Source organism: Clinocottus analis, unplaced genomic scaffold (assembly GCF_023055335.1).
Source record: "Clinocottus analis isolate CAN_PGR_092001 unplaced genomic scaffold, fCliAna1.0.p SCAF_21, whole genome shotgun sequence".
NCBI classification, from domain to species: domain Eukaryota; kingdom Metazoa; phylum Chordata; class Actinopteri; order Perciformes; family Cottidae; genus Clinocottus; species Clinocottus analis.
Genome location: NW_027175943.1, coordinates 2,594,062 through 2,619,341, shown reverse-complemented (window position 1 = coordinate 2,619,341; position 25,280 = coordinate 2,594,062). Strand labels below are relative to the sequence as shown.

Below are 25,280 nucleotides of genomic sequence, written 5' to 3'. Positions count from 1 at the left end.
GCTAATAATGTGGCTAACCCTAACCAGCTAACCTGTGAGTGTGTGTGTTTCTACATGTGTGTGTGTGCATGTGTGTTTCGTAGCTTGCAGATGGATCCGGCTCCGCTCTCATTAACCTTTCCGCCTCTAGTTCCAGCCTCCATGTAGGTAACAAACTCACCTTTGAACTCATTTCATGTGTTAACGCTTCATCACGATGTCAAACCTACTCTCATTTACCTGTTTTATGGCTTTATTTCTTTATTTTTACCCGTTTTACATTCGATGTTAGTGAGCGAGTAAAGTTGTTGTGTATTCTGTTCACATTGGCAACATAAATAAATTCTTATTTAAGCTTAAATTCATGATTAAAAAGCATCTTATATAGTATTTTAAGCGGTGATGACAGCAGAGAATCACTGGGATATATTTAAATATGTAACATTAAGTTACTTCATCTCTTTCATGATAACAAATAAGACATTTCACAACCTTATGATTATAAAATCAAATGTTACGGAATAGTTTGGACTATTTGAAGTGTTTTTTTATGAAGTCCCCATCATCAGTATATTGCTCGTAGTAGATTATGTTGAATAAGTGTAAGTTATATTTAAGGTAGTTTCATGTGTGCTGGATGTTATAAAATGTTTTTAAAAAATTAAAATAAAATTTGAAATAAAAAAATAATTCTGAAAAAAAAGTTATAAAATGACACAAGTAAAAGTAATGTGTTAAAATACATTATAAAAAATTAAAACATAATAAAAAATTCAGAAAAAAAGATATAAAATATATAGATAAAATATAATAAGTGTTAAAAGTATCAGAAATGTGTTATAAAAAATATAAAATTTAAATTTAAAAAAATTCAGAAAAAAATATTAAAAGTATTCAAACTCATTTGAGGTTGATACGACTACTTGAACACGAGGAAAAGAGGTACAGACCCCAGTTTGGGTCGGACGGGGTGGAGCGGCCTTTACAATAGCCGTGGTATGTATTTACCTGAGCCGGGTCAGTTTGAAGCCTCCGCTTGACCCGGACCAGACGTGCACACACACACACACACACACACACACACAGTACTGCTCTCGCTCCCCTCCCTCGCCCGACGGTAATTGGGCGGCTGATTTCTTTCTCTCCAAACATAGATATTTGTTTTATTAAGGGTCAGATATTGAAACCGGTCAAATTAAAGGCTCGGCTTTCCCGCCTCCCCGGCCGAGGCCAAAGTCAACAGAGCTGCTATAGATCGTCCACACCGCAAGGCTCCGTAAGCAGACAGTTACTAAAGGGCCCAGGGAGGGGATGGATAAACGAGAGAGAGAGAGAGAGAGAGAGAGAGAGAGAGAGAGAGGGTTAAAGAGAAGCAGAGGGAACGAAAAGAATCGGCTGAAATTAGGAAGAAAAAAAAACAAAAGGGCGGACTAATATCTCGTGGCACCAGAGAGAAACGAACGCTCTCTCATGTGCCGTAAATCCTGGCTTCGCGACCCAAAAAACGGGTCATGGGCGTACGCCTGATGATTACCAGATTACCGCAGCCAAGTGTGTACATGTACGTGTGTGTGTGTGTGTGTGTGTGTGTGTATGAGCGGCTTCCAAGGCGGATCAGGCGGCTTCGGTTTCAAGAGTCGGAGAAGTTTAGGAAGATCGGCTGTCGGGAGCGTCATGGCTCCTCAAACCTCGGGGGCACCGACCCCCTCCCCCTCCTCCCCTTTCGAGATGTTTCAGATCTAACGGCGCTCGGATGGAAAATGAACATTGTGTGTCGCGTTTCATCCGGGCTTGATGACGGTTCTGCATGAAACCAGCCTTTTCTCTTTTTCCCCTCCTTTTAGGTAGTCTTAAAAAAGAAATTATAATAATTGCGGTTGCGCCGCGTCTATCCTTCACCATTAACTCTCGTGTAAAACGCCAGAAAACTGTCACGTCGGGTTATAATCCCGCTCTGAAAACGCGGTCGTTGTTGCCTCTTGTTTCCGTAAATCCTTCCTGGCTGCTTTTTTTTTTGGTTTAAAAGGAGCAGACAAACCAACTGACATGGCTTCACGCCAGCTGACTTTGCGGCACATCCATGGCCTCGTAACGACACCGCGACCAGGAACAAGATGTCCAAATGGCTCACGAAATCAGAGTTGTTGTTTTCTTGTTCTTGCTTATTACAAAACCGCAGATCGCCGTGAGTTTTCCCCCGTAGTGCTGCAGGAGGAAGGATGTGAGCGATTCAGTTAACTTTATTTTGACCAACAGGTGTTTTTGTGCCTTAAAATAACACAAACGGAAACTTTAAAAGAAGCCGCAATAATCGTCAATTCTACATTTTTGGACATTTTTTTACTTTTTGGAATATTTTAAAGTATCACTATATCACTCTTTTTTATGTAAATATGACAATAATATGATCAAAATGCTTTTTGTTTGTTCTCATCTTTCTTTTTTTAGGTTTTTAGTAATTTTGTTATGCATTTTTTTCCCCGAAATCTTTTCACTTTTTAAAAATATTTTAAATATGACAATAATGTGATCAAAATGCTTCTCTCTGGACGCTCTCGTCTTTCTTTTAGGTTTGTCGTATTTTCGTTACAAAGCCTTTTTTTGATTTTTTTTTTCCGACATAGCCGGCATGGCTTTTTTTCTCACTTTTTTGGGATATTTTAACGCCGTTAAAAGTGAACCGAATAGTCTTAAAACGTCAATCTCTGCATGATACAACGGTGGCTATCGTTGCTAATGCTACAACCCGGTTGCTATTTAGCGTTTTCCCGAATCTGACACGCGTCGTTTCCTGCGAGAGCGGTCGATGCGCGAGCGGCACGAGTGTAGACCGGCCAGTGGAAAAGTCACAGTCACTACTGTGTAATGTCAGTCAGTGATTGGGAATAAGACATTTATTTATGTGAAAATGCCACAGATTCTTACTTGAGGTTTTGGTGCTGTGCCTTTTTTTAAAAAAAAAACCACAGCGGAAGGAATGACAAACACACACAAACAGCTCCGCTCGAAACATCGATTCCAGTCTTTTTTTTTCACATTCTTCACATTGACAAGTTTATTTTGGAGATGCAGAAAAATCCAACGCTCGTTCAGGAAATTATCCTCAAGCTGTCGCCGTGTCCAGCCCACATGTCCTGGACCGAATACGTCATCACAGGTCAAGAAGGTCAAGAAGATGGTGAAATACTTGATTAGGTGGTAGAAGATGGTGAAATACTTGGTTGGGTAGTAAAACATGATGAAATACTTGGTTGGGTAGTAGAAGATGGTGAAATACTTGTTTAGGTAGTAGAAGATGGTGAAATACTTGGTTGGGTACAAGAAAATGATGAAATACTTGATTAGATGGTAGAAGATGATGAAATACTTGGTTTGGTAGTAGAACATGGTGAAATACTTGGTTAGGTACAAGTAGATGGTGAAATACTTGGGTAGGTAGTAGAACATGGTGAAATACTTGGTTAGGTAGTAGAAGATGGTGAAATACTTGGTTAGGTAGTAGAAGATGGTGAAATACTTGGTTAGGTAGTAGAAGATGGTGAAATACTTGGTTAGGTAGTAGAAGATGGTGAAATACTTGGTTTGGTAGTAGAAGATGGTGAAATACTTGGTTTGGTAGTAGAAGATGGTGAAATACTTGGTTAGGTAGTAGAAGATGGTGAAATACTTGGTTAGGTACAAGAAGATGGTGAAATACTTGGTTAGGTAGTAGAAGATGGTGAAATACTTGGTTAGGTACAAGAAAATGATGAAATACTTGATTAGATGGTAGAAGATGGTGAAATACTTGGTTTGGTAGTAGAACATGGTGAAATACTTGGTTAGGTACAAGAAGATGGTGAAATACTTGGTTAGGTACAAGAAGATGGTGAAATACTTGGTTAGGTAGTAGAACATGGTGAAATACTTGGTTAGGTACAAGAAGATGGTGAAATACTTGGTTAGGTAGTAGAAGATGGTGAAATACTTGGTTGGGTAGTAAAACATGATGAAATACTTGGTTGGGTAGTAGAAGATGGTGAAATACTTGGTTGGGTAGTAGAAGATGGTGAAATACTTGGTTTAGTAGTAGAACATGGTAAAATACTTGGTTTGGTAGTAGAAGATGGTGAAATACTTGGTTAGGTAGTAGAACATGGTAAAATACTTGGTTAGGTACAAGTAGATGGTGTAATACTTGGTTAGGTAGTAGAAGATGACAACTTCTCTGTGATTAATCGGCAACAAAAAAGCTCCGCAGACCTCCATCAGTCAAACTTCAATCTTTCCTTCCACCAGAGGCTTTTTTCTTCCAGCTCCTGGGTCGCTGCTCTGACCTCTGACCTCTGACCTCCGTCACCGGCGGGGTTCCCGCTCCGCGGCGGCGCAGCGCTCTGAGTGGCTTCTGCTGGCGGAGTTCTTGGCAGTGCCAGTCTGGGGTTTTCTGGTCAGCCTGGCTTCCCCTGCAGGCGTAATGATAGCCTGCCGACCGCAGCGACACCCCGAGCAGACCGCCGCGTGTGCGCTACACACCCGCCGCAGTGTGCGCTACACACCCGCCGCAGTGTGCGCTACACACCCGCCGCCGCCGCCTCCATCCGTCAGAAGCGGGAGCCGCCGCGCACCAGAGCGACCAACGCACCTTAACACACAATTCCTGGCGCCTCGGTCATCAGCGCCTGGCACCGGCTGCACACAGAGGGCACGTTAACACACACCAGACACCGCATGGCTCAGACACAGTGTGTGTGTTTGTGTCTGTGTGTGTCTGTGTGTGTGTGTCATGTCCTCCACGTGCTGCCCTTTTCCATGCCATGCTGCCACTTTGGAAAAACGAGGAACTCCATAGTTTCCCCCCTTCAGTGTGTGTACGTGTGTGTGTTTTAGATTGTGTGTGTGTGTTGTGGGTCTGTGGGAAGTAGGAGAAAGGGGATTCCACACCAACCCAGTGCCATAAGAGCACTTTTGTTCTGCATTTATGCCCACACACACACACACAAACACACACACACACTAAAACACACACAAAAGGAAAAAGTGGTGCATGCGTCATGAGTGTGTTTTAAGCTGGAGTGGTCCTCGGAGGGTTGAAGGTTGCAGGGCGGGGACTCTGTGTGTGTGTGTGTGTGTGTGTGTGTGTGTGTGTGTGTGTGTGTGTGTGTGTGTGTGTGTATAGGGGCTGGTAGTTTGATCTGTCCCCTCGGTATTCCCCATCGTTGTAGTCGTTGCGTCAGGGCCAACGGGCTGCCATCACACTCACACACTTACACACACACACACACACACACACACACGCTCTCACACACACACACACACACACTCAGACAGAGTTTCTACTTCTGTGAGAAACGGCTCACAAAGCGACGGCTGGTCGTTGCCAACGCGAGCAGAGTTTTAGTGATGGTGATGGATGAGGCGGCTTCACGCTTGATAAAAAACACAAAACAAGGTTTCATTCAGAGATGCTTTGCCCCCTCCCTCTCGCTAAATAAAATCACGTATAAATCAAAACAACTTGTATCCAAACCACAAAAAGCCATCAGTCAACATCTCAAAACATTATCCTCCAAAAGACAGAAGGACATTGTGAGCCGGCGGTGACTCATCGCTGCAACAGGGAGACGTTTTAACGGCCTTCACCTTCACGCCAGCGCTCGCTTTGCCACAGGGCGACTCTCTTTTTAAATGTTCCTCTCCAAAACGGTGTGTGTTTCTTCTTGGGATTGACACTGTGATGTGAAACCAGCGTACGCGTTGTGGAAAGTGTTGAAAAGCTTCTTGAAACTGTGTTTGATCCTGTTGAGGCCTGAAATTAACCGTCTGTTTGTTCTCTTAACGCCGACGCTAGCTGTTACAGTGGGTAAGTTTGTGAGCCAGTGTGATCGTCCATATTAGTGATTAATTACGTATATATCGATCAATAGATCACATGATAGATGCAGTGCAAAGTGAGTTTATGTGTTTACATGTTAAACGTGTTTTTCTAGCTTCTCTAACTCGCTTAAATCTCTCTTTTCGCTTTTTATTTACAGTTTTTTTTTGATGAAATTAAAGAATTTTTCACTCAAAAAACGCCAAAAACAGACACTCTGCAACCCATCTGCTTCATTTTGAAGCCAACTGTTGAGTTAATTAATCTTGTTTTTGTGACGTTATTTATGCAACATAATTATTACCAATAACGGTAGCACTTTATAATAAATACACACTATTTTTAGCATTAGTAAAGCATGAAAATCATTGAATATATAAAGCATTATTCCAACATGAACACTCATTGGTAAGCAATTCATAAACACAGTTATACATGTTTCATTCTTGATTAATAAGCTTGGGTTTCATACTTTATAAATGATGGATTCCCCTTTTTTAAATCAAGTATTCAGATGATTAATAAGATCATTTGTAAAGTGATTAATTCAGGTAGTTACTACTCGTTCGTCTCAAGGGAAGACCGACTCTCCTTTACAAAGCATTAATATTAGCAGGGAAACTTTTAAAAAACTCTGCGTGAGCTTTTAAGCGGCGTTCAGAAACATAAATATGACATAAACATTAAAAAACTACTAATTATACGACTGCCGTGCTCATCTACACATGTGACGCGAGCCCCTCAGCATATTGTTGCAGGAAGACTTGATTGCATGTGAACTGCAGTACATGTTATACCCCAAAATCATCAAGTCAGTGCTTCATTTGAACCCAGTTAATAAGTTCAGTGGAGATTTATTCCATCTGCAGCTTAATAAATACATGGCAAGTGGAAAGCAGCAGAGGGATTTCCTTCATTCATACATAAACATACGTGTTGCAACTTTCTTCTGCTGACGTCCCGCGTTGCCTTCGTCCACTTTGTGCCTCCGCGTCCCGACGTTGCCCGTTTCCATTGCCTCACATCGGCCGTACGCCGTGACCTTAGTGCCAGGGAGCCACCGGAGGCTTTCTTTTTTTTTTTTTTGTATTTTGCACTTGTGTTGACGTGACTTGGCGGGCTCCGCATTGCCATGCGATCATTGGAAAAATCATGAAAAGCGGTTTATTTCTGAGCCCGGCGGCGCGCTGCTCCACAAAAAAAAACACACACAAAAAAAAAAACGTCACTCACTGCCGGGCTCTTTTGTCTCCGTGTGCTTTCAAAGGTCAAAGGTCATCAGATGTTTAGCAGAATCATCGATGTACGGTTCATTTTCAGATTATATGAAAACATGTTTATTTTAATGCCACCATCGCACGAAGAGTCTGAACTTTGAAGTAAAAATGAACGACTGAAAAAACGACAATCAAATTTATGTCACGTGTGACATTGAAAGCTCATGAAATCATTACAATCTTTTCACGCCTCCATTTAGATTGAGCTCAATCGTTTTTAACCCGCCGACCTCTGACCTCTGACCTCTGAATCTGTGACCAACAGGGAGAGGAGGTCATGGACTGGTGGAGTAAGTTCTACGCCTCGACCGGAGAGAAAAACAAGTACGGGACGTACCTGGAGAGAGGCTTCGACGCGCTGAAGGTAAGATGTACAATAGATGCAAAACAACCAAATGTACTTCGATATTCTGCGTTTTTCAGTCCGATGAAACATTTCCTGGTTATATAGCGTTGACATCTTGTCAGGGGGCGGGTTAGAAATACAGTTTTGCCCCCAATGTCATGATAACTTATGAGGTAATATGAACATTTAACATATTTATAAATAAATACAAGTCGCTGGAAACCAATAAAATTACTTTTTAGAGGTCATTTTGCATGTGACGCTCACACATTTTAATACACGAACAGCTGAACAGCTGATCCACTGAAGGCACAGGTAAAAAACACACCGCCCGCCACTGATAGTGAGCAATAAGTGCTTGAGAGATTTGTGTGCGTGTGTGTGTGTGTGTGTGTGTGTGTGTGTGTGTGTGTGTGTGTGTGTGTTTTTGGTGAAAAAACAACGTTGGAGAAAAGGGGGAAAAAACATTGACAGAAGATGGAGACAGTGTTGGCCTTTGTTCCATTTTCTCACAATTTGTTGCTCTACACTTCACCATTTAAACCACATTTTTGCTCTCCTGCCAGCTCCCCTCCCAGTCCTCCCAGTCCTCCCAGTCCCCCTCTCTTCTCATGCCCCGTCCTCTGTGACATTTCGGCCGTTTTTTTCCGATGACTCATCCGCGTTGAATTCTCCTCGGGATCGCGGCGGCGGGACGGCTTCCGCCGCTCTTCGGCGTTGGCGGGTCCGAGACGAGGGATCGCGTCAGCCGTCTTGCCTTCGTGGTCTCGTCTCCTTTCGGCCGGTTTACCCAAACCCCGTCCCTCTGGAGCCCGGCCGCCATCACCCTCGCCCACGCTCTCCTCGACCCTTATCCCGGTTCTCTCGGCCCCCGAACGTCGACCCTTTTTCCCTCCGGCGGGACTCAAAGCTCACGTCAGTCTTCTTGTCTGATGCCCAAACAAATGACTAATCACATCGGGATTATATTTTTATTTTATTGCTTTTAAATGAGACCTCTACCCTCTCCCTTGAAAGCCATTTCACATCAGTGCGGCGGCCATTTCTCTTTTCCTTCATGGGGCTTTTGGCCGCCTCTGCAGCTGTGATATCAGTTCTCTGGACGGATCATCGCATACACGCGATGCAAAGAGCGTGAAAGCGATATTTAGACGACCGAAAAGCTTTCACAGGAAAGCTTTATGCAAGATTCATGGCACAGTGAGAAGGGATTGTTAGTTATCTGCACCCGCCTCGCCGGAGGGCAAAAACCGCCCATAGTCCATTTTTTTGCCGCCTTTTTTTGCCGCCTTTTTCGTAGCTTCCTCTTGGGTAGCGATCTGGCACCTCCATTTTTGTCGAGGGCGACGCCCAGAAACATCCCAAATTCAGTAAAATAAGAACAGGAAAGCTTCCAGTGGCTCAAAAGTGATAATTGACATGACTTAAGTCTAAACATTCTTGTTTTGTCAGTGTAAAAACTCATTGTTACACTTTCTGGCGAATGTTGGAAGCATCGGTGACATAAATAGCCAACATATCGTAAAAGTAGTCTGAAACGTTCCCCTAAGTGGCAGAAACGTTGCCGTACACGCTCTTAAGTCTTTTTCTTCGTATGAAAACCTTAAAACACGGATCAAACCAAAGAGAACAATAACCGCTTTCCCGACAGTCGTTGACCCTCGAACGTCTCTTTCCATTTTTCAACCGGGTGTATTTAAATTGTGTTCCCTCAGTCAGGAAGCCTATTAAATGGGTTCACCCCCGCCGATGGAAACACATTTAAAGTCGCCTTTGAGTTTTGCGACATTTCGAAAAAAACTTAACTTCGCTCGACAGCCGGATGGAAACTAAAGCGCAAAAAGACCCGATGATCCGCTGGTTCCGACGTGGCTTTGCCTCGCTTTCACCCTCTCCTCACTCCTACTGCGTGCCAGCGCCTCCTTTTCTATTTACTCCCTCCTTCTTCTCTCCTCCTTTTGCTTTCTTTCCTTTGACAACCACATTCAGTCAGATCTGCTACTGTCACGGGGAAGTGAGCCACTGTTTCCAGCCTTTCCATCCCCCCTTTTACCTTCCTCTCACCCCGCCGCCTCCTTCCTCCTTCGCCCTCGTCTGTTTCCCTGCTACCGTCGACCGAGACGCACTTTCCAGCCCTCTCTTTGACCCGAGGTAAACCCCTCGCTTCTTAAATAAATCCTCACCTTTCCTCTCGGCCTTTTCGGCGCCGCGGCCTCCTCGGTTGCATCATCGTCCCGAGCACTTTGCTTCTGGCGCCGTCACGGAGGTCCTTCCAGAAAATGAGCTGTGGAAATGAGCGAGCAATTAACTCCTTTTTAACTTGATCTTTTGAGAGTAACTTAAGCCGCTAAATCAACTCTGAAGAAGGTAAATCATTTGCAGACTATTGATTCTGCTTCAAAGTGAACAGAGCTCATCACGGCACAAGTTATTTTTGCTTTAATGCGGACAAAAGAAATTACACTTTTGTGAATGTCTGTCAGGCTGCACCCTCAAAAAGCAAGAAACAAAAACCTCTTGGTGGATTAGAAAAGGGTTTTCTACAAATATATCTATATATAAATATGCAGAATTAGCTATTAGCAGTTCCTGTTTGCAGCGTACCCATTGATGTACAGATACATACTCATGAAAACTTAAAAACAAGAACATTGTCATGGAAGTTCTGGACGTCTAAAGAGTGCTGATAAAAAAAAAAAACACCTTTACCTCCAGTGAAGTCTATGTCCTCTGTCACCCCTCCTTGTTCCCTCCTTTAATCCTCAGTTTTTATATTTTCATCTGTCACAAAGACGCCGCCTGTTATGCCTTGTTATGACTCGGTTCACCTCTCGCTTCCTCCCTTTTCACCTCCTCCCTCCTTCCCCCCTTCCTCCCTCGATGCTGGGTTTGGTGCGGGAGGATTATTGTGTGTTTGTTGCAGTCCGGTGAGCCAGTGTTTCCAGATTCGCGCTTTCATTTGCATCATCACGGCTTTTCGGACCTCCTCAGGCATCGGCTTCACCTTACAAATAGCAAAATTGCCAAATTGCGTTCTGTCCCTTGATAGTTGAACGTCTTTGAATGGGAGTAGTGTGGGCGAGGAAGCCATTGAAGACAGAAAGAAAAAACCTAATGAGCGACCGGGAGGTGATGCAAATCTTTAGTTTTGTTGGTTATGGTTTCGATTATTGAGCTTAAGATCACTTCAGTGTGTTAGGTCAATTGAAAGGCATCAAATTATTGACGATGCCTGATTTCCGTCTTCACTAAAAGAGCAATTTCACCTCCTCCATCAACTGGTTGAATCGTGGGCAACGTCTCAAAACAATGAACAAGAAACAACCCTCTGGGAATAAAGTGAACGGCCATTTTCACTCTTGTTAGATTGAAAACCTCCATGCATCAAAGAGAGATAATAAACCTCGTCTGCAGCTTCAGGCGTCCTGACTGTTTTTAAAAGGTGTTGACGAGTTATTGTCCGCCAACAGGAAGTTAGCGTCACGTGTCTTCCCTTCGACAAAAAGCCAATGAGGACCGGATGTTCTTGGGGTCGTTGCAGAAAATAAGCTCTGTGGCAAACAAACGTTCACGATACTTGAAGATCTGCTTCGGCGAGATGTACCTCAAAGACGTAAAAAAAACACTTTTATGACTCTTTGACGTCTGGCAGTCCGATTGAGCTCCTAGTTAGCGAGATGTTGAAATATGTCTGGTGGTCTTTGTGACTTTAAAGCGAAGACGTATTAGCACTTGAATACGTTCCTGTATCGTATATCCAGCCTAAACCCCGGCTCTGAACCCTCTCCCTTGGTACTGGGTTTGGTGCTGCAGTAGTGAAATGAACCGCTGTTTCCAGGCCTCTCTTTCGTTTACATCATCCCCCTCATCACTCTCTCTCTCCCGTTCCTCCCCCTCCATCCTCACCCTGCTTTTCCAACTCTTTCACCCCATCTCCGCCCAAGTCTCAGACCATGTATACCCTTCATTCCTCTCATCTAACCCCTCTTCCCTAACTCGCTCTCTTTGTTTGAGTATAAAGACGTTGCATCGCTGTCCAGCTGTGTCCACATGCAGTCGGTTTCTACCTGGTTGTTTCTCGTCTCTTTGGGTCCTTTGCGGTCATCTTTTGTCGGTAGTCATACTGCATCTCCTTCTCCTTCATTTCTATGTGTTCGTATGATGTCTCTTTGTAGACATGTTGGGTCGTTTGAAGTTGTTTTGTGTCTCTTACTTCTAATTCTAGTCTCTTCACAACTCCTTGTGGTCATTTTCTGGTTATTTTGCATCTCTTTCGAGTAATTTATAAAGGTAATCTGGATGTAGTTGATTGTTTTGTGTCCATTTTTACTGATTTGGGGTTGTTTTTAGTCCATTTGCCTCCATTTTCAGTACTTTTAAGTCTCTTCGTGACTGATTTGCAGCCATCTTTTGTCATTTTGCTTCTCTTTAAATGAGATGTTTTACATTTGAAGTTGTTTGGGTATGTTTTTGGTCCCGTAGAGCCTCTATTTTAGTACTTTTGCGTTTCCTTGTGGTCATTTACTGTTTGATTTATGTCTCTTTGTCGTCACGTTGAGTGGTTTGTAATCGTTCTGTGATCGTTCCAGGTCCTTCAGGGCCTCGTCGTGATTGTTTTGGGTCCTTCAGAGCCTCATTGTGATTGTTTTGGGTCATTTAGAGCCTTGTTGTGATCGCTTTGCGTCCTTCAGAGCGTCATTGTGATCGTTTCGGGTCCTTCAGAGCCTCGTCGTGATCGTGAAGTCAGCCCCCGCTGCCCCCGGTAGGCCCGATCAGTAATCCGTCCATGCTGGAGTGAACCACTGTTTCCAGCCCGCTCCCTCAGAGTCCTCCTTTTCAGCGACTGCCATTCTTCCGTGATGGGAACAGAATGGGGGAAAGTGTGTGTGACTGATGTACACAAACATCACTAATGATAACAAATGGATCATTTCGGGCTCCTGACACATGGACGTCCCTGCCCAGATACAGTACGTACAGTGCACATGCGTGACTGTAGCGTGCTGTTGAGCGGCTCTTGGCTCCAGCGCCGGTGGCATTGCACCAATGTCCTCAGCTGGGGTGGTATTTCCTTCGCTTCTTTCCTTTTCCTCATCCACACTCACACTTCCTTATAACCCTCATTCATCTCTATCTCTCTCCAATGTCGCATTCTTTCCTCCTTTTTTTGCACTCCTTCCATCGCTTGAGTGTCTTGTTGAACGACACCACCAACATGGTAAACCTCCTCTCCTCCTCTTCCTCAGGTGTACGGCCGGGAGCTGGAGAAGGTCGAGGGTTTTGAAGGCCTCTCCGACTTCTGTCAGACTTTCAAGCTGCAAAGAGGAAAGACTCAGGAGGAAGGAGAAGATCCTTCAGTGGTGGGAGAGTTCAAGGTTTGTGATATTGTTGGTCGAAGTGCAAAAGACCCTTCAAGACTCAACAACTTCCCCGTGACATTGTGTCGTCGTCTGGACGATGCAGAGACGTGAACACGCCACAAATCGGCAGCCAAATGCAGATGAAAAACGGTTTAATTTCCCCTCTTACCATAACCAGGGCATGTTCAAGATCTACACAGTGCCGGACGACCCCTCCGCCCCCGCGCCCCCCAGGCAGTTCAGAAAGCTTCCCCCCAACGGCATCGAGGATTGTTTGGTCCGAGTCTACGTCGTCCAGGCTCAAGGGCTGCAGCCCAAAGACACCAACGGGAAGGTGAGCGGGCCGGAGGGAAGCGACTCGAGCCGATTATCACCGATTTAAGAGGAGAACAAATGAGTGAACCGAGAGCTCTGTGTTTGCAGTGTGACCCCTACGTGAAGATCACTCTGGGGAAAAAGACCATCAGCGACCATGAAAACTACATCCCCTGCACGCTGGACCCCGTCTTTGGAAAGTATGTGACGCCCCTTTAAGTTCTCACTTTCTCTGACTGAGACCAGTGAAGTCCGGAGCCGCCAGGGGGCGACTCCTCTGGTTGTATAGAAGTCTATGCGTTCATGTGTTAAAGCTGCATTCTCTCTCCTGACCGCCAGGGGGCAACTCCTCTGGTTGTATAGAAGTCTATGCTCCATGTGTTAAAGCTGCATTCTCTCCTGACCACCAGGGGGCGACTCCTCTGGTTGTATAGAAGTCTATGCGTTCATGTGTTGAAGCTGCATTCTCTCTCCTGACCACCAGGGGGCGACTCCTCTGGTTGTATAGAAGTCTATGCTCCATGTGTTAAAGCTGCATTCTCTCCTGACCACCAGGGGGCGACTCCTCTGGTTGTATAGAAGTCTATATCAATGACTTCTTACTTGATTTATTCCCTCAGTAAACATTATAAACATGACTTTCTGCTCTCAATTTCCAGTTTAAAGTCTTTTTCAGTACAGAATGATGTTAATTTAGTACATTATGGTCCATTTAGAGTCAAATAGACCATAAAGCAAGGATTTGTCTGTTTAACTTGAACCCTTTCATAGTTAATTCTAACATTTTTGTGGCCTAAAAAAACTCTTATTCAGCATTCGGTTGTACTTCAGCTCCACCCGCTTGTGTCACTTCTGGTTTACATCTCGTAAATTAAATCTGTGACAAGGTTCTCGCCTCCAACTTTGAGAAACCCGTTTATTTGGGACTACATTTTAGTCACATGTATGTTTTGGCTGCATTTCTCTTGAAGAATGGGAGGAGATCACGTCCAAGCAGAAACCCAAAAGAAAACCACCTGTTACCTGGCAGCCGGTTGGCTTCCCGCTCCGTTTAGCCGCCGCGTGATTGTTTTCATAGTTGGAGACTTTGCAAGCAGAACGTCCAGCTGCTCCACTGCAGGAACTCTCTCTCCTATCTGGATTTAACGTGTGAAATGAGGGATGGATTTGCTCTTTCCAGCCCAAAACGCATTAGTCATATTGTAACTGCGGCAATCCTTTCCATGAAGACATCACGTGTACAGTGGGATGATTGACTGCATGCAGGTTGACAGATTTATCTTCTGCTCTTTAAACATTTTAGTCTGATCACTGTTCCCCCCCCTTAAGGCTCCTCTTTGTGTTGTTCTCTTCCTTTTCACACCAGTAGGGGTCGCTACTCACACACCAATCCCAGTGTCGGCACACAGGGCCGAGCTGTGATCAGATGAACAGTCAGTGCAGCTCTTGATACTGACGGGACATTGTGTGTACCCTTTTATTAAACGTCAATGACGCTGGTTAAAGTTCAACCATCAGAGGTCGAATTCAAAGTTCTTTCACATCTGAGTTGACTTTTTTGTATTAAAAAAGAGTTCTCTCTCATTGCACTCTTTAGCCACATCGGGTCACATCCCCAGAACTTCTCGTCACGTCACCAAACGTCCCGTAGAGGCACTTTTGGCCGTCGCCATCTTGTTTTTTTTAGCTCAGAACATCCAACAACTGAAGACAAACATGTTATAAATAACTCACCACGTTTAAAACACAATGTGAAAAGGTTAAAGTTATAAGAGAAAAACAACAGAAAGAAAACGTGGTAGCGACCTGCCAATCAAAAGGTAGCCCCGCCCTAAAGTATACTCTACTTTATGGTCTAGAGATTGAGACCATGAACTCATGTGTACAATGTTTACTGAGGGAATAAATGAAGTGAGAAGTCATTTAGATAGACTTCTATACAACCAGAGGAGTCGCCTCCTGATGGCGAATAGAGAGAATGCAGCTTTAACACATGAAGCAAAGACTTCTATACAACCAGAGGATTCGCCCCCTGGTGGTCAGGAGAGAGAAGGCAGCTTTAACTCATGTAGCATAGACTTCTATACAACCAGAGGAGTCGCCCCCTGGTGGTCAGGAGAGAGAATGCAGCTTTAACACACGAAGCATAGACTTCTATACAACCAGAGGAGTCGCCCCCTGGTGGTCAGGAGAGAGAATGCAGCTTTAACACATGAAGCATAGACTTCTATACAACCAGAGGAGTCGCCCCCTGGTGGTCAGGAGAGAGAATGCAGCTTTAACTCATGTAGCAAAGACTTCTATACAACCAGAGGAGTCGCCCCCTGGTGGTCAGGAGAGAGAATGCAGCTTTAACTCACGAAGCATAGACTTCTATACAACCAGAAGAGTCGCCCCCTGGTGGTCAGGAGAGAGAATGCAGGTTTAACTCACGAAGCATAGACTTCTATACAACCAGAGCAGTCGCCCCCTGGTGGCCATTAAAGGGAATGCAAGCCACATCACACCGTGTCGTGATTTAGGACGCCGCAAAAGCCCGAATCTCTCCCCGCCGCTCTTCCCCCTGCAGGATGTTCGAGCTCCCCTGTTCCCTCCCGCTGGACAAGGACCTGCGGGTGATGGTGTACGACCACGACATGCTGACCAAAGACGAGAAGATCGGAGAGACGACAATCGACCTGGAGAACCGCTTCCTGTCCAGATACGGAGCCATGTGCGGGCTGCCGCGGTCCTACTGCGTGTGAGCAGCCTCTTGTGGAGGCTTTGTGTATTGTCATCGTCATAAAGATTCAGCATTTTCGTCAATTATCACTCTAAAACAAATATCCTCTCTCTCGCTCCATGTCTCCATGTCTCCAGGTCGGGGGTGAACCAGTGGCGGGACCAGATGACGCCCAGACAGCTGCTGTACCGAGTGTGTGAGCGCAGGAACCTGAAGAAGCCGATCTACCACGACGACGCGGTCCACTTCAGGGGAGACCGCTACACGGCGGCCGACCTGGGTGAGAAACACCGAACATCTCAAGTCCAGTTTGAGAGGAGACGATCTGCGTGAGAGGAACGTCAGGATTCTCCTCCAACATTCTTCTTCTTCTTCTTCTTCTTCCTTTCCTTCCATATTTTCACTACCTGCTCCTCCGTTTCCTTCCCTCCTTTCTGAACCTGCTTCTCTCCTCTTTCCTTTCTTCCTTCTTTCTTCCCACATTTTTATTTCCTGTTTTCTCATCTTTTTTTCCTCGTTTCCTTTCATATTTCCACCTGTCTTCTCATTTTTATCCACTTCTCTGCCTCCATATTTTCTCTTCATTCATCCGTCTTCCTTCCCTCCTTTCTTTTCTGAGCCTGCTTCTCTCCTCTTTCCTTCCTTCTTCCTTCATTTCCTCTTCCTGTTTTCACCCCCTCCTCCTCTTTTGTTGTCCCTTACACTTCCTTACTCCTTTCTCTCTTCTTCTTTTCTTTTTTCACTCCATCTTTTCCCCGTTGCCTCTCTCCAAGTCTTTATCGACCTCCACCCGTCCTCATCTTCTCCTCCGCTACTAAAACTGGAGAACTTGGGAGGGAAAGTGGAGAGGAAAGGAAGGAAGGAAAGGAAGGGAGGAAAGTAGGATGTAGAGGAGGGGAGTTAAACCACAGGACCACCTGAAGAGCAGAGCAATGAGATAAATATTCAAGATTCATTTTCACCCTTACACAAACACACCTACACGCACACACACACGCACACACACACACACACGCACACACACACGCACACGCACACACACACACACACACACACACACATGTTCCATGGCTGCTGCGATGAAGGTCATGGTTGTCGTTTTGGTGATTTATGGTACAACTCTTTGCGTGTGTGTGTGCGTGTGTGTGTGTGTGTGTGCGTGTGTGTGTGTGTGTCCAAGCCAACGTCAACATCGTGGTCGTCTCCGGGTTAGCGAGGAGCGCCGGCCGCGTTCTCTTTCCACTGTTGCCGCGGTTACCGTGCGTCAGCCTGCTGTCCGTCAAAAGCGGTCGCTAATTGGCCGAGAGGCCGCGCTCCTCTTCCTCCTCTTCCTCTCCGTCGCTGTTTTACCTCGTTCCCTTCTTTCTCTTTGGGGGTCGTTCCTCACTCCTCTGGTTTCTTTCCTCCCTCTCTCTCTTTTCTTGGGTTCTTCTTTCTTTCCTCCTCTCCTCACTCCTCGTTCCCTCCCTTCTTTTTTTTTACTGACGTTTCTTCTCTTCTTTAGTTTCTTATATTTTTCCTTCTTTATTCATTTCTGTTCTCTTCACCTTTTCCTCTTTTGGAGTTTATTCAACTTTCCATACTTCTGTTTCTTCTTATCTCTCACCTTGTCAAGTTTCCTTGTTTCATCTCCTCGTTCCCTTCTTTCCCTCGTCTCCTCTACTCGTTCGTCTTCTTTCATGTCTTCCTTCGTTTCCTCTCCTGTTCTCTCCTCTCTTCCTTTGTCTCCATCCTCAGTCTTTTTGCCATCCTTTCCTCCTTTGTCTCCTCCTCACCTCTCCTCTATTCATGTGTCCCCTTGTTTCCTCTCCTCACTCTTTCCTTCCTCTCCTCCCCTTGACATTTGTCTCCTCTCCACCTTAGTCTCCTCTCTTCTCCTAGTCTTTTCCTCCTCTCCTCTCATCTCCTCCTTTATCTCCTATTTAACCTCCATCTGTGTGTGTGTGTGTGTGTGTGTGTGTGTGTGTGTGTGTGTGTGTGTGCGCGCGTGTGTGTGTGTAGAAGACAAGAACATGTCCAAGCGTCACCTCGGCCCTCTGAAGGAGCGGCTGTCGCTCCTCATCTTGAGGAAGCTGGGACTCGTACCCGAACACGTGGAGACGAGGCCGCTGTACAGCCCCCTGCAGCCGGACATCGAGCAGGTACACACACACACACACACACACACACACACACACACACACTCACACTCACACTCACACACTCGACCGCCACGTCTCTAACTCCTCCCCCTCCGGTCAGGGCCGTCTGATGATGTGGGTGGACCTGTTCCCCAAATCCCTGGGACCCCCCGGAGCGCCGTTCAACGTCACGCCGCGCAAAGCCAAGAAGTAGGAGCGCCGCGCACCTTAAGCCACGCCCACTCTGACGTTCTGATCGACTGATTGATTGATTGATCAGTTAGCCCATCGATAAACCTCTCTGCTCGCCGTGCAGGTTCTTCCTGCGCTGCATCATCTGGAACACCAGCGACGTCATCCTGGACGACGTCAGCCTCAGCGGGGAGAAGATGAGCGACATCTACGTCAAAAGGTGAGAAGAAAGAAGAAAAAAAGAAGCCGCTTCTTCATTTTTTAAAAATGTTTTCTTCAACGTGCGACTGAAATAAATGACGTCATCGTGACACCCTCCTCCAGCTGGCTCGACGGCCACGAGCACAACAAGCAGAAGACCGACGTGCACTACCGCTCTCTGGGCGGCGAGGGGAACTTCAACTTCCGCTTCCTGTTCCCGTTCCACTACCTGCCTGCAGAGGAGCTCTGCGTGGTCGACAGGAAGGTGAGCGGGAGCAAGACCAGGACGTCGATCAGTACGAATTATTAAAGTCCGTGATGAATTTTTACACGCGTAGCTTCTCAAGAAGCACAAATAGTCCCCAACAAGTTGAGCTATTCATAGTATTTGATAAAAACTACAATGACCTGCTGTTTTAGGGAATAACTAAGTAACATATTTGTATTCTTTGTTCAGAAATTTCATTTTTTTTGGTTGTAAAACACCGGCTACATACCTAGCGTTACTTATTTTGTGCCATTTCTAATACGTCCACTGTTTCCTTCTGGTTCCCTGTGGGATTATTGAACCCTGTTGAGGCTGATTAGTCCCTTTTTTACAAGGAGAACTGAATCAGTATATAAATACACACATATATATATATATCTATATATATTTATATGTGTGTATTTGAGCTGTGCTGGGTGGAAAGCGCTCACTTCAAATCAGAGCTGGAGCCAGAAATTGAGTTCATGAAACCAGAAAACTCAGCGGTCGGTGATATAATCACTGAGTCACAGGGCTGATATATATATATATTTATATAAATATTTATATATATATATATTGCATTGTCCTGATACACTTTGTGCAAACAATAAGCTGACGGATGCACTTGTCCTCCACCTCTCGTCTGCATAAGTGCGTTGATTTGTTTTGGGTTGTGAGAGTGAAGCAGAAAAGCTGCCGGTTGTTAAATCAAAACAATGAGCTCCAAGAAAAGAAAAGAATAAAAAGCTCCGTAGAGTTGATCTATTGTTAATTTACGAGATGCTGACTGCAGCAGGTTTGAAGTGCAATAAACAAGACGTATAGTCCACATGCCAGAAATAAAAAGTCCTTATTCATCCAAAGGAAAAAACATGAAATCAGTCCTTAAAGGGCCGGCGTGTATTATGATCTATTAGCAGATATATATATAATATTCATATGTTTTTATTTGTGTATAATCACTTGAAACTTGGAAGCCATGTTTCTACAGTAGCCCAGAGGGGACAAACCCGAGTTAGCTTGATTTTACTGCCACTAAAACATGTAAAAAATAAGAAAATACGAGGGAATTTTAATCTTAATTTCAGTTGTTTATAATTCCAGAAAATATTCTCACATTTTTAAGTTCACATTTGTCATTTTTTTCATGACTACTGAGATTTTAGACAAATATATTTGATTATACGACCGTCAAACAACGCCACAAATAACCTGAGAGAAGAGTTATGTCATCAAACGGTTTGCTATTTAGCTGTGTTAATAATATTAATACTTAATATTAATATTAATACTTAATAGAGCTCATGTGAAGAGAGAGGGAGGGAGAAGACTGAACAAGACTCTGTACTCAGCAGTCTGGCAACCAAAAGGAAGTTGATTGATGCTGTTAGATATTACAGAGAGCCACACACACACACACACACACACACACACACACACACACACACACTCGTTTATAACATCCCACCCCTGCATTTGACAGCTGTGGAGTGATAACTTAATGTACTTAGACAGTCTGGATAAAGTCAGACACACACACACAGACACACACACACACACACGCACACAGGGTGTAGTGTGTTTACTCTCAGTGTTTGTGTGTGTTGTTATGAAGTGTGAGAGCACGATGTGGATTTAGACTCTGATTTAGAGAGTGAGCGTGAAGTCATACCGGCAGAGAGGAGTCATTGAAACACACGGACACGCAGAGAAGTTGTTTTATTTGTGTGCAAATATGAGATTTATCGTTTCAGAAACATTACACCGTTTGTTCCACTCGTAGTGAAACCTGAGCTCCACATTCACAGGAAGATCAGCAGAGACTCAAACGGCTGAATTATGAGCAACATTGTAGCAACGTAGTAGCAACGTAGGAGCAACGTAGTAGCAACGTAGTAGCAACGCAGTAGCAACGTAGTAGCAACGTAGGAGCAACGTAGGAGCAACGTTGTAGCAACATAGTATCGAGGTTGTTGCGACACAGTGGCTACATAGTAGCAACATAGTAGCAACATAGTAGCGACATAGTAGCGACATTGTTGTGACATTATAATATTACATAGTAACATAACATCATAATGAGCGTAAACTCAAATCCTTCCAGACGTTCTTCGGTGACGTCATGAGGGTGAAGACGCGATGAACGAGCGTGAAGACGACGTTTACTTTGGGTTTTTAACCTGCGCTTCGTTTGACTCTTTTCAACGGTTTCTTTGACCGCGAGGCTGTAATAAAAGCAAACAGAACTCTCTCTCCTCACTTTGAATCGACCATCAGCAGTTTAGCAGCAAAGTTTATTAAAACAACAACAACGTGTGTGAAGTCGCCAACAGCAGCTTTTAGCGGAAAGTCTCCCTCACCTTCACCTGGAGTACTTTCAGGGACGTTACATTCAGCGACCGATAGGTGTTTCAGGTGTGAAAAGCCAGACATAAATATATAAATATATATATTAATTGTTTTTGTCAACACAACAACGGCCAAAGTGTCGCACGCAGAGACAAAAAAGAGCGAGTGAGTGAATGGAAAGAGGAGAGAAGCCCATTAGCACGAAGGTGAGACAGGATCAGACACTGTCTGGCAGCTTAGTGTGAACCCACCAGAGGCGATAATAGAGGTATCACACACACACACACACACACACAGACACTCACAGACAGACACAGACGAGTGTGTGTGTGTGTGTGTGTGTGTGTGTGTGGTGAGAGATGTGTCGATGGAGTGCCGCTCTGAGCTGAAAGCAGCCTCCCATCGTGTCTCTTCTTCTGTCTCCAAAGTTTTATTTAAAGGTTTTATTACAATCTGTTATTATTTATTGAAGGTTCGAGGACACAAAAATAAAAGTTTAAAGCCTTTTATCAACTTTTTACCTGCAGATAATAAACAACTTACATTAAGGTAACGTTACACTTGAGCTTCAGTGAAGCTGCAGGGATAAAAGGCGTCGTATGCACAGATCATAACGCCCTTTGTGTTTAATATCGACGAGATGACGATGAAATATAATCAAACTGAATAAATGAGAATGTTTTCTCTGTGTGTGTCTGCAGGAAAACTTCTGGAGTTTGGATAAAGCCGAGACCAAACTGCCTCCTAAACTCACCATCCAGATCTGGGACAACGACAAGTTCTCCTTCGACGACTACCTCGGTAACACACACTGTGTGTGTGTGTGTGTGTGTGTGTGTGTGTTTAGTGTCACCTTCTTATTTTATATTCTGTTTCTAGAGAAAGTCATACTTCTAACCACGTGTCTCCTCTTATATTTAGCTTTAAATGCCACTTTTAACGACACACAAAAACAAATATATAATGTATTTGTACACATTTATTCACAGTACTTCTCATAGAAATATCTCAACTACAACCTGTGTGCACACACAGAAGCGCTTCAGGTGCTTCGCTCCTTTAAAAACCTTCTTGGTTGCACAAACACTGCTTCAACACACGCCTGTCGAGCAAAACGTGGAGGAATCTGTATCCGGGCCCTCGTTAAATGCATCGGATGCGTCTGCAGGTCACCTGGTGATGGACCTGAACCGCATGCCGCGCCCCTCCAAGTCCCCGGAGAGGTGCGACCTGCAGCTGCTGGAGCCGCCGGCGGAGCGCCTGGTGTCTCTGTTCGAGCAGAAGACGGTGAAGGGCTGGTGGCCCTGCACCTGCCAGCAGAACGGAGAGAAGGTCATCGCGGTGAGCGCCCAGAGAGAGAAGAAACAGTGTGTGCCGCGTAGGCGGTTAGCTCGCGCGAGCTAGCAGCGCTAACGCGCGTGTCTCTGCTCCAGGGGAAGGTGGAGATGTCTCTGGAGATCGTCACGGAGCAGGAACACCAGGAGAGACCAGCCGGAGCCGGGAGGGACGAACCCAACATGAACCCTCACCTGGAGGAGCCGCAGTGGGTCTCTCACACACACACACACACAGACACACACAATCACACTCACACTCACACTCACTCTCCCCCTCCCCCCCTCAGGCGTCCAGAGACTTCCTTCCTGTGGTTCTCGTCTCCGTTCAAGACGCTCCGCTTCGTCCTGTGGAGACGCTTCAAGTGGTTCATCGTCCTCTTCATCATCCTCTTCCTCCTCCTCCTCTTCTTCGGGGTCTTCCTCTACTCCTTCCCGGCAAGTTTGATTTTGTGTGTGTGTGTGTGTGTGTGTGTGTGTGTGTGTGTGTGTGTGTGTGTGTGTGTGTGTGTGTGTGTGTGTGTGTGTGTGTGGAGACATTAGATTGTTTGTAATCTTTTAGCTGAGGAAAGGAGTTAAACGCTAAGAAGTGAACACAGAGACAACATTTAACGTCCTGCGTCGTCGCTTCTGTCCTCCAGAACTACGCCGCCATGAGGATGGTGGGACCTTTCGGGCCGGCAAAGGCAGCAGAGGGATGATGATGATGACGAGGAGACGAGGAGACAAGGAGGCAAGGAGGCGAGCTACAGAACAATGTCCAGTTTCTACAAGGGAATGATTTTATTTTTCTTCCTCCTGAATCTTTGAGCGGATTCTGTCACGTTGTCAAAGTTGTGTGTGAACTTCATCTGACTCTGTGTGTGTGTGTGCGTATGTGTGTGTGTGTGTGTGTGTGTGTGTTTCCATCCGTGCCTTCCCGGTCCCTCCACACTGTACTGGCTGCGTTTCCAAAAAGTCAGATCTCAGCCGGCGTCCTCGCCTCTTTCATCCTCTCCTCTCCCTCGCTGAGGAGAGAGAAGGCCGCCGCCGCCGCCGCCGCCGCCATGTTTGAAAGAGCGGAAACAGAATCAAAGATTGTGAAGTTGTCGCCTGATCTTTTTACCGCCCGCTGTTTCCCCGGCGGCGGCGGCGGCGGCAGATTGGGGTCATGCGGCGGCGACAGAGACACAAAGTTTTTCTTCTGTTTGGCTTCATTTGGTTCAGGTTTAAACAAAAAATAAGAGTTTACATTAAAAGACCTCGAAGTTGAATGAAAAGAAATAAATCACGTTTCTTCGGGATGTTTGCCGCGGACAGACAATGATTATTATGTTTTTTTTTGCGTTACTTCTGTTAGTATCTAGCGTCGTATATTTAAAAGAGCTTTAACTGTCCTGCTGATGTAAATCCACGAAGCTTCATCGTCTCGCTGTCGCCAAACACTTATGGTGTGAAAAATGTCTTGCTTACCGTACAAGCCGCTACTACCTTCGGTGGGTGTCCCATCTGTAGCCAGCTAGCGCTGCTGCTAGCTCCCCGCTGGCTCATGCTAGCTCTCCGCTAGCTCCCCGACAACTAGCGGGACCAGCCCCGACTCGACGCCCAACGCGGGCAGCAGCAGCAGCAGCAGCAGCAGCAGCGAGGAGCTAGCAGCAGCGCTAGCTAGCAGCAGCGCTAGCTTGCTACAGCGGGGACACCCACTGATGCTCGGAGCGGCTCGTGACTCGACTTTTACGTTGTTTTATTGCTCGTTCAAGATGCCTTCAGACCGCAAAGTTTGTCTTTAAAACATCAACCCCGGGGCTGTATTTCCCCGGTGTCAGTAAACGCATCGTGCCTTTAGCCTTCAGCTTTGTCTCCGTACGGTGAAACTGACTCGTGCCTCAGCAGAGAGATTACTCACAAGCAGAACACTGATGTTTTTCTGTCTTCGCTGGACTTCCAGTCGCCTTGATGAAGCTTGTTTTGCTCAGAAGTTTGAAATGTGTAAATGACTCTTTACAGGAATAGTTTGACATTAAAATGCACTTATTCGCTGTATTTTAGACAGTTAGCTTGGCGATCGATACCACTTTAATAAATATTAACCTCATGTTAGCTTAGCTTAGCATAAAGACTGGAAACAGATGGAAACAGTTAGCCTGAGTGTCCAAAGGTTTAAAAAAAAAAATCTGCATACCAGCGACTTTAAAGTTAACAAATTAACGTTGTTGCGCTATTTTATTTCACAAAATGTCAAACAATGTCTCCAGTGGATAAGAAAATAAAAACAATGAACGTATTGTTTCATACGTGCACAATAAATGCATGTTTTCTCTTCTTAAAGCCTTAAATTTAGACTTGCACTGAATTCTAAAAGCATAAAGAAAGACAAAACGTTTCATATTTTCAGAATGCGTTCCTGGATGTCGTAACGCGGAGGGACTGGAAACAAAACCCTATTTCAAACCCAGTTTCTGCTCCTTGCCTTGTTGTAAAAGCTGGTTCATGGTGACTGACAGTGTTGATGATGTTTGAATGTATTCTTGGAGAAACGGACTGAATGTCTTCCAAAACAAAACGGCTGTTTGAACCCACATCTACAGAGAGCAATACTGCATTATGTCAATATTATCAATAAAACTGCGATTATGATCGGTGACGTGTGTTTCTTTTGTGTCACATGAAAGCTCACGATGTTGGCGCCGTACGTCAGTTCAGAGCTGTGTGGTTATCTGAAAGTAACGCACACTGAGCGGCCAGGAAGAACTCCTGGACCCGGAAAATAATCCTCAAGGTCAAATGAAACTCGTGTTGCGATCATTCATTTTGGGTTTTGTTGGCGGTGTTTTTTTTGGCCCGGACGCACCGTTGATGCAGCCCATCTGTGTGTGTTCAAGGTATGTTCCTTGAAATATATAAATATGTACATTTAGAGAGAGTAAGGGGATTAAGATGTAAGTGTGTGTTTTAGCTGCGCGACCTCGCTGCGAACCTGCAGCGTCGACAGAAGTTTGACTGAA

General features: G+C 45.2%; 1 protein-coding gene across 9 annotated transcripts in view; it reads left to right on the top strand.

Moving 5' to 3' along the window:
• dysf (dysferlin, limb girdle muscular dystrophy 2B (autosomal recessive)) overlaps positions 1-24,912 on the top strand; it is a 55,200-nt gene extending 30,288 nt beyond the window's left edge. For 6 of the 9 annotated variants that reach the window (XM_068588108.1, XM_068588107.1, XM_068588110.1 and 3 more), the window contains 16 exons: positions 84-143; positions 7,373-7,471; positions 12,700-12,828; positions 12,992-13,147; positions 13,237-13,328; positions 15,698-15,868; positions 15,988-16,130; positions 17,852-17,991; positions 18,092-18,180; positions 18,287-18,382; positions 18,487-18,628; positions 21,664-21,763; positions 22,131-22,303; positions 22,396-22,505; positions 22,587-22,734; positions 22,938-24,912. In XM_068588108.1, the coding sequence (XP_068444209.1) occupies positions 84-143; positions 7,373-7,471; positions 12,700-12,828; positions 12,992-13,147; positions 13,237-13,328; positions 15,698-15,868; positions 15,988-16,130; positions 17,852-17,991; positions 18,092-18,180; positions 18,287-18,382; positions 18,487-18,628; positions 21,664-21,763; positions 22,131-22,303; positions 22,396-22,505; positions 22,587-22,734; positions 22,938-22,997 (1,908 nt within the window). In that variant the 3' untranslated portion in view covers positions 22,998-24,912. The remainder of the gene's footprint in view (positions 1-83; positions 144-7,372; positions 7,472-12,699; positions 12,829-12,991; positions 13,148-13,236; positions 13,329-15,697; positions 15,869-15,987; positions 16,131-17,851; positions 17,992-18,091; positions 18,181-18,286; positions 18,383-18,486; positions 18,629-21,663; positions 21,764-22,130; positions 22,304-22,395; positions 22,506-22,586; positions 22,735-22,937) is intronic. The other 3 variants (XM_068588112.1, XM_068588113.1, XM_068588115.1) reach the window with 1 other exon arrangement.
• Positions 24,913-25,280: the final 368 nt, after the last annotated feature.